Here is a 13603-nt window from a genome sequence, read left to right on the forward strand (position 1 = left end):
AGTCCTTACAATATCTCAGACAAGATTTTTACTTTGAAATGATTGTCCAAGCAATTAAAAATCTAGTAATCCAGATGGATACAGTATAGCATGAAAAGTCTCAAAACAACCAACTTTGTCTTAAGAGTCAAGGCATGCAACAATTGAGGAAAAAGGAAGGAGACTGCTGCTGGTTAATATGTTTTTTATGGACAAGTGTCCATAAATTTCTTGATTTTACCCTCAGCTTGAAGAGAGACAGAGATGGTTGAAATTAAAAATCAAGGGGCGCCTGGGTGGCTCAGTCATTAAGTGTCTGCTTTCAGCGCAGGTCATGATCCCAGGGTCCTGGGATCGAGCCCTGCATTGGGCTCCCTGCTCAGCGGGAAGCCTGCTTCTCCCTCTCCCACTCCCCCTGCTTGTGTTCCCTCTCTTGCTGTGTCTCTCTCTGTCAAATAAATAAAATCTTTAAAAAAAAAAAGAAATTAAAAATCAAAGGAGAGGAGAAATCCAAATTATGGAAGGAGGAAAGTCAACCAGTTTGAGATACATTCCCTCACTTTAAATAAACAGAAACAAGCATAATAGGGCATTTAAAAACCTTTAAAGCCCTTATAAAGTTTAAAAGTGTAAATACATTCTAACGAGTCTTCTAATTTCAGGCCTCTTTATCTTTTTTTTTTCTTTTTAAGATTTTTTATTTTATTTATTTGACAGAGAGAGAGAGACAACGAGACAGGGAACACAAGCAGGGGGCGTGGGAGAGGGAGAAGCAGGCTTCCCGCTGAGCAGGGAGCCCGATGTGGGGCTCGATTCCAGGACCCTGGGATCATGACCTGAGCCGAAGGCAGACGCTTAACGACTGAGCCACCCAGGCGCCCCTGGCCTCTTTATCTTTGAGTTTCACACCCTTTGTAGTGTTCAAAAGCCTTCATATTGAGGGAATGTTCAGCTAAGTGTCTGTCACGACTTTCTTTCTCTACAGTATAATCTGGCTATGCATCTAGCTATTCTGTCAAATCATATCCTAAGGCCCAGGAGAACTTATTTCCCCAAGTAGACTGGTTGCAAGTCTTGATTTCTACAAGTACCAGTAGTCGGCACAGCCTTCCTTTTAAAAATAATAGTCACTGAATCTTAGCTGTTTCTCTTCTATGAATCCTCAACCAAGCTGTCTTGTCAAATACACTAGCGTGTGTGCGTGTGCCCAGTGAGTGTGTTTTTAAGCACGTGGCAGGTTGGCACTGATAGCTTGATAAATTACAAGCATCCCTTCCCTTCTCCCATTATTAAAATAGATTCTTCCCTCTTTTTTTATTGAATTTTTAATTTCCAGCCCATGTGTACTATAGTGGAGGCCTAATGTAGGTCATTGGATGCCATCATGAATAATGGGAAAAATGAAGTCCCTTGTTTCCCAATGCTTGTTAGCATGAAGACAGAGCCCTGGATGCCTTATTATGCTTTTTGACTCAGGAGCCCTATGGGTCTGCCCATGACTGCTATGTGAACTTATTTTTCCTGCCAAATATATCAGCTGGGATGGGAACATTAATTCATTTTAACAGAGGTGTGTCAACGTTGCTCTTGAAAAAGTGCTGAGATGCCATATTGGCAAAGACCATCTTCAAAAAGGAAAAAAAAAAAGGAAAATACAGTTTTTAATACTGTGTTCTGTCTTTCAATCCAAGACTTTTTCCACTTTGCCTATTTTCTGTTGGTCTAGGATTTCCTGGAGTTTATACCTATTTATTCTGAGTTCCAAATAACTAGACATCTTTGTTTTCAGAGTCCAGGTAGAATAATAGTACTAGTTTGGGTGAATTAGGCACATTTCAGTGCCTTGTGGCTGACTCTCAGGATAGCACAATGTTTTGTTCTATTTTGGTTTGTTTCACCCCTGCCCCTTGCTGCCCTCCTTTTGTTGAGGCAACTTACCTGCCTTGTAACCCAACCGAGGGTACTCTCAGAGAGTTCCCAAATTCTCAGGGTGAGGAGGCTTGAAACTTCTTCCCACTCTAGAAACCACGAAGGGTTTGCAGACCTAAGGGATGTGAGCCAACTTAATCCTTAGAGTTGATCACATGGCAGCATAAGAAACTTTTAAAATGGCCAAGCTGAAATAGCAAAACCCAGGCTGTACTTAAAAACATGCCAGATGACAAACCTATCTCCAACAGAAGGCAGTGAGAAATGACGCCTCACTGATTTCTTTTTCTCTCCTTAGGATGGAGGGGGAATGGATGGAGCGTGCAGGCAAATATTAAACATGCAGCCATCTTGATATTTATGAATCAGTTTGCCGTGTTGATAGTGTTTTCTGAAAGTGACTTTTGTGCACCCTATTTCCTAAACGATCCTTAAAAGTAACTCCCTCCCTTTTCATCCTCTGCACCCGAGGCAGTAACATCTTGAAACATTGATCTATTTGCTGCTACCTTTCATTAATTTCATCCATCCCTGAAGGCGGAGCCACATTGGTGCTAGCTAATTACGACCTATTTAGGGCAGCTCAGGGCACTTCATCAGCCCTAAATTATCTTTGCGTTTTTAATGGGGACTATAGCTTTCTCAATTATTACTTAATTAAATAATGTGCTTGCATTTGCCAATGTATTTCTAAAGTGGGAAGCAAGCTGCATCTGCCCACGTGCCTATAGGTAAGAAGAATATCTCACACTGGCTCTCTGTTGCTTCTGTAGGAGCATTCACATTCATTTGGCGTCAGTACATGGCCAGGCACCTAATCATGTTTTTCAGATATCGAGCATGGCGCCATGTGCCACTGTGAGCCCTACATCACCTCTAGGGTGTTTCAGTCTTAAGATGTATTAATGCAAACGCGTAAATGTCAGCGGGCTCATATTATTTATGCATACCAATCATTCAAAGGGGGGGGAAGATCCATTTTGGTCCAGATTATTTTGAATATAAGACCTTTAATTCCAAAGTTTTCTGGTTTGTTGAAGGTTGTTTCCCAGAAAAATAGTGGGGTAAGTGAAAAATACAAAGGTGACCGCCACCCCAACGACCTAGAATTCCAGAGAAAACTGGGCCCCAGAGCATGAAGAAAGAAAGGACAGCTGCCTTCTCTTTCTGTTCTCTCAGCCTTTCCCACAAGGTCACTCTTTTTAATTAAGAAGCCAAATAATTTTCGTCGGTAACTGATAAGAAAGCAAATTAAATTTCATTTGGTTTGAAAAAGTATTCCAGTATGCTATAAGTTGATCTAAACCCATTCTAGGAAATTTAACACTATATATATTTCTTCTATTACTTCATGTTTCCTCAATGAAGAATCTCTTAAGACAAAAAATAAAAAGCACTGGAAAAAACAAAAAGGTGCGCACCCTTACATGGGGGAGGGGTTTATACTTCTTTAAAAGGATTTTGACAGTTAGAAGAAGATGCAAGCGGAGAGCCAATTTTTTCTTTGAGAAACTCCATGTAGTCATTTTCCTATCATGATTCATTTTAACTACTAGGGACACAATTTTTTTTTATTCTATAAATTATACATCATAATGGTGACATAACCTCTCCATTAAAAACCTAATGATGAGAATGAGCTCTTGCTAAAAAGTTCCAGTAAGTTCAGGCAAATCAACCAAAGTAGCTTTACAACAAAAGTCAAATTAAATGGACATCCCTTTTTCCTTACTCCCTTATGTCAGCAATGGTATATCTACTGGACATACTCCTATTTACTTAGGAGAAAAAAACATTTATTTATTTATTTAAAGATTTATTTATTTATTTGAGAGCAAGAGAGAGAGCTTATGAGCAGGGGGAGGGGCAGAGAGAATTAGGAGGAGAGAGAATCCAAAGCAGCTCCTTGCTGAGCATGGAGGCCCACACAGAGCTTGAGCTCATGACCCTGAGATCATGATCTGAGCTGAAATCAAGGGTCAGACGTTTAACCAACTGAGCCACCCAGGTGCCCCAGGAGAAAAATATTTAGAACTTTTGTTAGGATAAAACCAACACACACTTTGTGAGTGTGGACCCACATGAATGCTTCTTTGAGGTTAAATAGTCTTAAAATGCTGACAGTAATAATACTGTGCACTGTGGTATCATTCTTATTCTAAGATTGTTGTGTGTATGCTGTGGGATAAAACAGATGAGTAATTACTTTGGTGTCTCTAGGACCTGTGATTGCCAATATGGCAAAAAAGGAGAAACACATGTAAGATACATGAGGTAAAACACAGTGGCCTTGAATCTGAATTGAAAATTTCAGTTTGAACACATAATGATTTTATCTTTAAACAAGAAATGCAGCATTTATTATTTCTATACTAGCTGTGTCCAATGAAAAGACCAAGAAACAAAGACAAACCTAGGAGCAATGAGCACCTGCAGCACCAAGATTATGCTCTTGTAAATACTAAAAGGACCAAAGTTCCTTGGAGAAATGTCTGGATCCAGGTTTGCATCATAATATATACAAGAAGAGCCTGAATCATCCTATAATACCAGGAATCAAAGAAGCTATCCAAAATTACTAACGGCATGTCAAAAGGACTCCAAAACTAATTCAAAGAGGGTCCAATAGTACAAAATAGGACACTTTGAGCATAAAGACATAATTCCTCATGGACTGAAATATTTCAAATATGGTTAAATATGTCAATATGTAAATATTAATAATAATAAACTTACTGGTCACTTTGGAGGATGCTAGGGAACCGATGCCTTAGAACTAATAAAGAAAAAGGATTGGTACTATCTTCTATCTCTGGTTAAAAAAATGTTTAATGAGGACAAGTTTCTGTTTATAAAGTTTCAGCTAATATAAGTGAAAAAAATGATGAAATATCACCATTTTGCAACATCTAATGAATTATTGGATTTAGACAATGATCATTAATGACTGCTAACATTAAAAGAGAAAACTAGACAGTATTCCTGCTGATAGAAGTACCACCTAATGGTCTTGCTAAGAAGCAATATGACCTGAATCCAATAAAGAAAGCCTCAATATAGAAATACCAATGAACAAAAAACATCATGGTGGTACAACTAGCAAAAATTAGATTGTGGAATACTCTACTGGATAAATGACTAGGTTTTTTGTTTTTTTTTTTCAATAATAGAGAGGGGGGATGGGGCGCCTGGGTGGCTCAGTTGTTAAGCGCCTGCCTTCGGCTCAGGTCATGATCCCAGAGTTCTGGGATCGAGCCCCGCATCGGGCTCCCCGCTCGGCGGGAAGCCTGCCTCTCCCCCCTCCACTCCTCCTGCTTGTGTTCCTCTCTCACTGTGTCTCTCTCTGTCAAATAAATAAATAAAATCTTTAAAAATAATAATAATAATAGAGAGGGGGGAAGGCACAGGTCAAGAGAAATATAGAAGACATATCAATTAATTGTAATGTACAGACCTTATGCTAATCCTGATTGAGCAATGTATGGATCTTAATGCTAATCCTAATTCAAGCTAAATTTTAAAAATATTAATAAGATTATTGGAGAAATTTTAAAACAAACTATATAATGTTATTAAAGAAATATTGCTGGTTTTTATGTAGGACAATGACATTGTGTTTCTTTATCTTCTAGAGATACATGCTGAAATGTTAATGAATGAAATAATATGATGTCTGGCATTTGCTTCAAAATAATACATGGGGAGGGAGAAAATGTAGGGATGTAGATGAAACAATATTGGCCATGAGTTAATAATTATTCAACCTGAACAGTGAGTATACAGAGGTTCATTATACCATTAGTCTCTATTATTTTGACATTTTCCTGCATAATAAGTTTAAAAATATTCTTGTTGAAATTTGTCCATGAACATCAGATCACTTTGGGAAATCCTTAAACAATAAAATTCATGCTGCTAAAGTTAGGATACAGATTTAAATCGTAGAGCAGATAACAGGTCATTTGAGGCCATTTGGTCAACCTTTTGTCATCCAACCAGATTTTACCAAAACCATCCATTCTGTTCATTTCTAAAACACTAGCACAGTTGTCTTTTTCTACTTCATTGCAATACTCCATGATGCAACCAGACACGAATAGACTCAGTGAGGAAAACAGAAGGAAGCATTAAAAAATCAATTTGGTTTTTCTCCCCCCTACTTTTATTTTGGTAACTTTACCAATTGAATGATACCTGCAAATTAATTTTATCAAGCAAGATTTTCCCACTATACAAACAGCTTTCCTCATCACAGCCAGGAGGAAAATGAATCTTCCAAAGCAATTCTCTCCCAATTCTCGCTATACAATCCACACATCTGTGACAGTGTACTGTCTCACTGAAAGCTCACAGCAAAAGCCACCATGATATAAATACATGGGGGCATAGAGCATGCTGAGCTCTTCTCTGATGGTCCCAAATGATTCTAGGGCATATAGTTATGACTGGGGGATACCCTGAGGGTTGACTACAACTAATGAAATACCAAATATATCTAATTAATTGCATTGCTCTGGGCTAATGAGAGACCAAAAATTTCCAAACCCCTTGAGATGGTCATATTTATATAGAATTGTGCTACATACCTACTCCTTTATCTCTTATGCCTATGTCTTTGGACAGCTTAGCTACACTGATTCAAACCTAACCATTGGGATTCTTCTTATGAACTCTGACAAAAAAGGGCCAGCATTACGGCGATTCCTGTCTTGCATTTCATTAGAAGCTGTGCGCTTTGGGTGCTCAGAAGTAGAAAATACTACATTCAGCCTACTTTATCAATAGGAGAATCAGGCCAGATAAGATTTTAAAATAATTATCAGCATACAAATTACACCCAGAGATATGAGAAACTTCCCCCCATAAGCACATACTCTAATGTAGTTAAAAATTTAGATTTGATAATACTGAAAAGTGAAAGACATACATTTGTTTGTTATATTGGAAATCAGATTGTTAATATTGGAATTACAGCCAATGCTCAATTTATCCATGGTATGGTATGAATAAGTACAATTCACACATAACTTAAAACTTTTGCAATTGGTTTCAATATTTTCCTTCAACAGTTCTTTATTAGAACTAGAAATATGAACTAATAATTCTACTTCTCTTCCTTATACTGCTTATCTTTCTAAAAAGAAAGAAAAAGTGGTAGGCAGTAGAGTCATATGGCAGAATGAGGGGGGTAAGAGGGAGCAGAGAGAGGAAACAGGAGATATAAGGAGTAGGAGGAAGAAAAGGTGAGCAGGCTTCAAGAAAAGGAAGTGGGAAGGGTGGTTTACAGAAGGCTATGGGGAAAAAAAGACCGAGGTAATGAAAAATGCAAATTGGGATAATTGAGTGAATGGTATTTATACCTCATTTCTCTTCAAGAATCCACTGTTAATGATTTTCAGTAATGCATAATTTCAATATGGTATTCTGCTGAACATACCAACATATCTGTTAGATACCAAGTTATGGTATCTCACGATCATAGGGTCTATTTGCATGCAAGAATCTACGCAACATTATTAGAGAATAAATAGCTTGCTGTGTTTTGTAGTCTCAGGTAAATTTTTATAACAACTTCCAAAGGAGTTTATGTCCTAAAGTTCCTTAACATTTCTGTTTTGAAACAGAAATGTGTGTACTTCCTTTTGGCTAACATCCAATTTAACCAATAGCAAATTGAGCTAAATAAGAAGAAATCTAAAGATATCTTGGGGAAGCATCCAGTATTTTTTGGATCCTCAAGCCAATCAAAATGGAGAGAACAGAAGGTAGTGTAGGTGGAATAAATGGGGCCTAGTTGCTGGCTCATCAAGTAATCATAATAGTCAAAAAACATCTAACAATCAATTTGAAAAATAACTCTGTTCATTTGATAGCTGGAGAAAGAACTCAGCAAGGAGCTAGCATAGAAGACAATGAGGCCATCTCTCAGAGGACTCACCTGTCTTTCCCAGTTTCCTTCTTAAAAACGCCATCACAGTAACTCATGCGCTTCTCGGTGGTCACGTAAATTTGGGCATTCGGGTAGATGTCAACAGTCTTTTTCAGCATGTTGTAAACGATGCCATTGCCGTCTTTCCTCATATTGCGGAAAGGGCCCCAAATGACATAAATAGTAGCATTTGCTTCCTTGAAAAAATAATCAGGGTTTTTTAGCAAAAGAGGAACGCTGGTATGGGACACGACTCGAATCATTGTCATGCGGCCAACATCTTCTTCATAGCCCTTGGTGGGGGCATTGTTCATTCTCCAGATGCAGGACGACTGATCTATCTCATTCCCCACCTTCTGGCCAACCATCTGACCTGAGTTTGACACTATGGCGCAAAGGTCACAGTCCAGCTGCAGAGGCTGAAAAACAGAGAAATGAGACAGGGGAGAGATATGTAAATGAGTAAGTTCCAGCTATCCAAACAAGTTCCTCTGAGAAAACGAAATTCAGATATTGTATATAATAGCTGAGTGTGGGATTTCCTGAAATATATGGGCCAATCCTACAGTAGCCACCACAGGTTATCAAGCTAGGGGCATGCTTCCATTTAAAAAGTGAATACAGATTGTTAAGAAATAATTTTAATTTCTATCCCTTTGCGTCAGTTTAAAATTAAAAGGAAAAATAGACATTTGTTTTTCATTCTAAATAATGACTTTTTATTCAAAACCATAATTTCAAATGAAATAAGGCAATAGGGGAAGATTTGATCTCTTTAATAAGGACAGTGGCTAAAAAAAGAAATGCAAAGGGAATATATCCAGGCATCAATTCTGTATTTTACTTATATTTATGAATAGTTATGTAGCAGTTGATGAAAATATGAAAAATTCAGCAAATGATGAGGTTCTGAAAAAGATGTTCAGAACCAAGACCTATTTAAGACAAGTCTCAGGCTGGCAAATATTTTACAAAAACCCTTAAAAAATTCCCTGTATCACCATGTTAACTGGCCTTTGTGTTTCTATTTTAGATGGATAAGGAAAGGCTTCTTTTAAGAACTCAGGGAAGGAATGTAAAAGAGATAATCATCTCTAGTGCTGGTCTAACCCTCCTTGTTTTAAACCAATGACGTAACAGAGACTCATAGAGGGTAGCACCACCTTCTAGAACTTGTAGATGATAGATTCAAATTGCAGTGGTAGATTCAAATTTAGATCTTCTAACTCTAAACCCTTTGCTCTTTCCATTATTCCTTGCATTCCTTCCTCCCAGGCAAACCAAATAAATTCCTTTTGCCACTTTGCTCCTACGTGAGGAAAAGTCACCCTACCTTTTAAAACAGTGATAAAGGAGCAATGCACTCTGTTGATATATATCTTTCTCATCTTCCTTCTATTAGATTCCACATTTTGTATCTGACATTTGATCCTGTATTTTTATGGTGCCTATTGGTCATTGGTTCTTCTCACACTGGGTACTGCCCTTATTTTATTAGTTATGTTGTATTTTATTGCTTATTTATGTCTGTCCACGATATAGTAAACTCTGTAAGAGTCAATGTCTGTCTTTTTCATTTTAATCCCACTCCCCAGAAGTCCTGGGATTACTATAGGAGCCCAGTATATAGTGATTAAGTTAGGAGAGCAATTGAATTAAAATAATTTATCAGGAGCCTCAACACTGAACTTAGTATTAGGGAAGACATAGACTTTTCCAAATTCGTTGAGAAATGTTGATTTAGATGAAAGAGAAACACAATCCGGAAGAAATCTATCAATATACAAACAGGTCAGTCTAGGTGGTTAGGTTGAGAGGCAAAGTACCTCAGAAAAGTCACCTGTATAATTACCACACAACTGTAACAAGATGTCTTTCCTATCAATGGTAAGTATCCAAAGTAGTTATTGAGCAACTATGATGTGTTATGTCCTAGGGATTGAAGATTATTCAGCTGTAAAATTTTAAGCAAAATCCCCTGACCTCATAGATCTTACATTCCACTGGGAGGAGAAAGGCAATTAATAAATCAGCATAGTATATAATATGTTAGATGAAGATAGGTGCTAAATAGAGAAAATTAAAGCAAGGAAGGGTAGGATATGTGTATGTGTGTCTCTGTGTGTGTGTGTTGTCAGAGAGATGACCAGGGAGACATCCTGTAGGCTCTTTTATTTAGGAGCCTTCAGAATGTTCTGAATAGGGAAGTGGCTGATCTGCATTATATTTTAACAGCCCTGGCTGTGGTGTGGAAAACTGACAAAAAGGAAACAGGTAGAAACTCGGAGAACAGACTACTGCCACAATCATGGCAAGAGATGATAGTGCCTTGGACTAGGTCGGATAGCAGAAGAGGTAGCAACATCCTGACCACACGCTGAACATATTTTGAAGGTAAAGCCTATTGGGTTGACCAGTAAGATGGACTGCGGGATCTGAAAGATAGGGAGGAATCAAAGATAACTTCAATTTTTAGCCTAAACAACTGGAAGACTAAAACTGGCTTTACATGAGAAGGCAAAGGCTTTAGGAGGAGCAGGATCAGCAGAGGAGAATGAGCTCATTTTCAGACCTGTTAGATTAGAGATGTTTTGAACACAGACTCCCCGTAGCTAATGTTACAACAAAACTACTCAAACTGCTTTAAAACACTTTTTTTTCCTGATTATTGAAGTAATATGGGCTCATTGTGGAAAACTTGAAAAAAAATAAATAAAAGAATAAAAACTCTTCATATTTCCACCACTTGACAACTGTTAACAATATTTTGTGTTATTTTCCCCCTTCTAGATATAGTAGGTTGAGAAATACTATTTATAAAATTTGGCAATCTTGGTTTTTCAACTATTTCACACCATTAAACTTTCCCATGCCAGTAAACAGTCCTTGGAGATGTATTTTTTAAAGATTTATTTATTTGTTTGGGGGGGAGGGGCAGAGGGAGAAAATCTTCAAGCAGTCTCCCCACTGAGTGTGGAGCACCGAGGCGAGGCTCAATCCTAGGACCCATGAGATCATGACCTGAGCTGAAACCAAGAGTTGGACGCTTAACCAATTGAGCCACCCAGGCACTCCTCCTTAGAGATACCATTAATGCCGATACAATATTCCCTCATGTGGACATAGCATAATGTACCTATTTGCCTACTGCTGGGCATTTGGCTATTATCTAATTTTTTCCTTTATAAAATTGCTTTGGTGAACATCCTTGTGTTTCCCACCGTATTTTGGATGCTAGCAGTTATTAGGTTAATTTAACTTTACTTCTTTTAGTTTTTATTGTGCACCTGTGAAATATGCTAAATGGACAAATGTTTCCATTTGTTTAATGTCAAAATGAAGGATTTTGAAAAAAACTTGACTGGTTAAGTCCACAAAGGTCTGCTTATGAAGTTTCTTTTTTTCCTATATAAAAAGAGATTCATTGAACTGTTAGAATCATGTAAGGTTTGAACAGGGCTGGACATGAAACAACATAGGCTCAGGCATGTATTGGATATGCCACTGAGGTCTCGCCATTTATGAAGTGTCTTAAAACTCAGCTATCAAAGGGACTGTCCATCACCCCTGCTACAATAAGAAATCTGAACAGCAGGTTAGAATAGGTCTGCTCAAGGTGGGTGAGTATATTAGGGAACTTGGAAATGGGGTTCTGTGGGTTGGTGCCATAGTGAAGACTTCATTGATGGCCAGATGGGGGCATAAGAGGCTGCCTCTTGGGATGAGATAGTGATCTAAGACCTTCATGCATCTAGGAGCCTACAGTTTTTCAGGGCAATAAGGAAGAACACAATATTCTTCCTGCCAGATGATTTGCAGCAGGGCCTAACATACATTACACTTAGCTAAGTCCTCCAAACCCACTTAGAGTCATGCAAATCAATGCCTGATTTAAACTGTGTGTGTCATATGGCACACTCCAACTTATCACCAAGATGCATATGGTGCAGGGAGGTTACATTCCATTTTCTGTTCCAAGAAGTTGCTTCACTGTATAATAAAAGCATTTTTGGGTATGGCCTCCACAAATTAAAAAAAAAAGAAAAAAGAAAAAAGATACAAAGAGCCTCGGATGTGTTCTAATCTACAAATTTGCATCGGATTTCCTAGTCGTTGAGTGAATTAGCTGGTTGTGCTGTAACAAGCCTTAATTTAACTAATAAGAATCAGCATACTGGTTTCACTTGACAATTGTAACCTCTGAAAGTGATCAATTAAGACATCACAATCTGTTTCATGACAACATATTGGGAAGCCGCAGCTGTGCAGATTATGAGGTCAGCAGCTGACTAACAACTTGAGGGCAAACATTGGCAACCACTGCCTCTTGTTTATGTAACAAATATGTAATTGGGCAGAGGGCTAGGAATGTAATGGCTTGGGGGATAGGTGGTGATCTTTAAATCGTCCCTTTCCTTTATATATTGTCACCATAGCCAGAGTCGTAAGAGCCTTTCACGTACCTATCCTGCTTAGCCACAGTCTGCCTAGCTGCCTGACATCCTAAATGAGGTACCAGGAGACATGGCTGCATATGGTGATGCTCTATTTGCCACTTGGTCACAGGGACCATTTTACAGTATGTTAGGAGAGCCGGGCTGTATGAATGCAACAGTCCTAATCATAATCAGAAGCTTCAGGTAACACCAAGAGCTTGTTAAGGCCCAAGGGACTCATTTATACGTTTGAAGACACTTCAAACTACGGTAAGCCATGATAAAAAAAGAAAGAAATACCTAGGCACGAATGGACAGTTTGACCCAAGAGTCGCTCTTATCTGGTTATCTCAGTTCCTTTTATTAGCTTCATTGCTACATCTTGTGATCTCAACTTTCTTTGTTAAAATGTACTGCTGTTTTTTGAACTTGTTTATATTATTTGACTTGTGGCCCTTGCTCAAAAATGTATTCCATATGTCTCCACTCGCTCAGTTCTGCCTCAGTAAGCAGTTTCTTCCCAGATTGAGGCCCTGGATTTTCTGAGACCTCTGGAAAGATTTAGCCAGCTCCGCTGCACCAAGCCCTATCTTAATTTTGAGTTCTCCTTTTTAGTTGACCTGTCCTTATTTTTTTGTTTCTTTTCTTTAAAAACAAACTTGACCCCTTCATCTTTTTGTCTTGTACACTCAAAGCATCATCAAGCCAAATACTTTGGTTGGGCTTGCGCTGTGTCTATAAACTGATATCGCCACAAATATTCAGCCGACTGTGTCTGGGCAACTGTGTCCCTGTTAAAAGCCCACAAACATCAAACATGTCCTTTCCTTCTTTTTTTTTTTTTTTTGAGATTTTATTTATTTATTTATTTGAGATAGAGCAAGAGAGAGCATGAGCGGGGGGCGGGGGGGGCAGAGGGAGAGGGAGAAGCAGACTCCCCGCTGAGCAGGGAACCCGACACAGGGCTCCATCCCAGGACCCTGGGATCATAACCTGAGCCGAAGGCAGATGCTTAACGACTGAGCCACCCAGGCGCCCCCAAACACGTCCTTTTATTTAAAGTATAAAATGATGAATTTTTTTTATTATTATTCTTATGTTAATCCCCATACATTACATCATTAGTTTTAGATGAAGTGTTCCATGATTCATTGTTTGTGCATAACACCCAGTGTTCCATGCAGAATGTGCCCTCCTCAATACCCACCACCAGGCTAACCCATCCTCCCACCCCCTCCCCTCTAGAACCCTGTTTGTTTTTCAGAGTCCATCGTCTCTCATGGTTCGTCTACCCCTCCGATTTCCCCCGCTTCATTCCTCCCCTCCCGCT

The 13603-nt window shown here is 38.7% G+C and overlaps 1 protein-coding gene across 3 annotated transcripts in view; it reads right to left on the minus strand.

Annotated features, from left to right (window-relative positions):
• Window positions 1-13603, minus strand: part of ST6GALNAC3 (ST6 N-acetylgalactosaminide alpha-2,6-sialyltransferase 3) — a 521749-nt gene that overhangs the window by 189320 nt on the left and 318826 nt on the right. For all 3 annotated transcript variants that reach the window (XM_064588967.1, XM_064588966.1, XM_064588968.1), the window contains exon 3: window positions 7847-8256. In XM_064588967.1, coding sequence (XP_064445037.1) covers window positions 7847-8256 — 410 coding nt within the window. The remainder of the gene's footprint in view (window positions 1-7846; window positions 8257-13603) is intronic.

Source organism: Mirounga angustirostris, unplaced genomic scaffold, assembly GCF_029215605.1.
Source record: "Mirounga angustirostris isolate CCGP_5_RB_7025 unplaced genomic scaffold, mMirAng1.0.hap1 SCAF_4, whole genome shotgun sequence".
NCBI lineage: Eukaryota > Metazoa > Chordata > Mammalia > Carnivora > Phocidae > Mirounga > Mirounga angustirostris.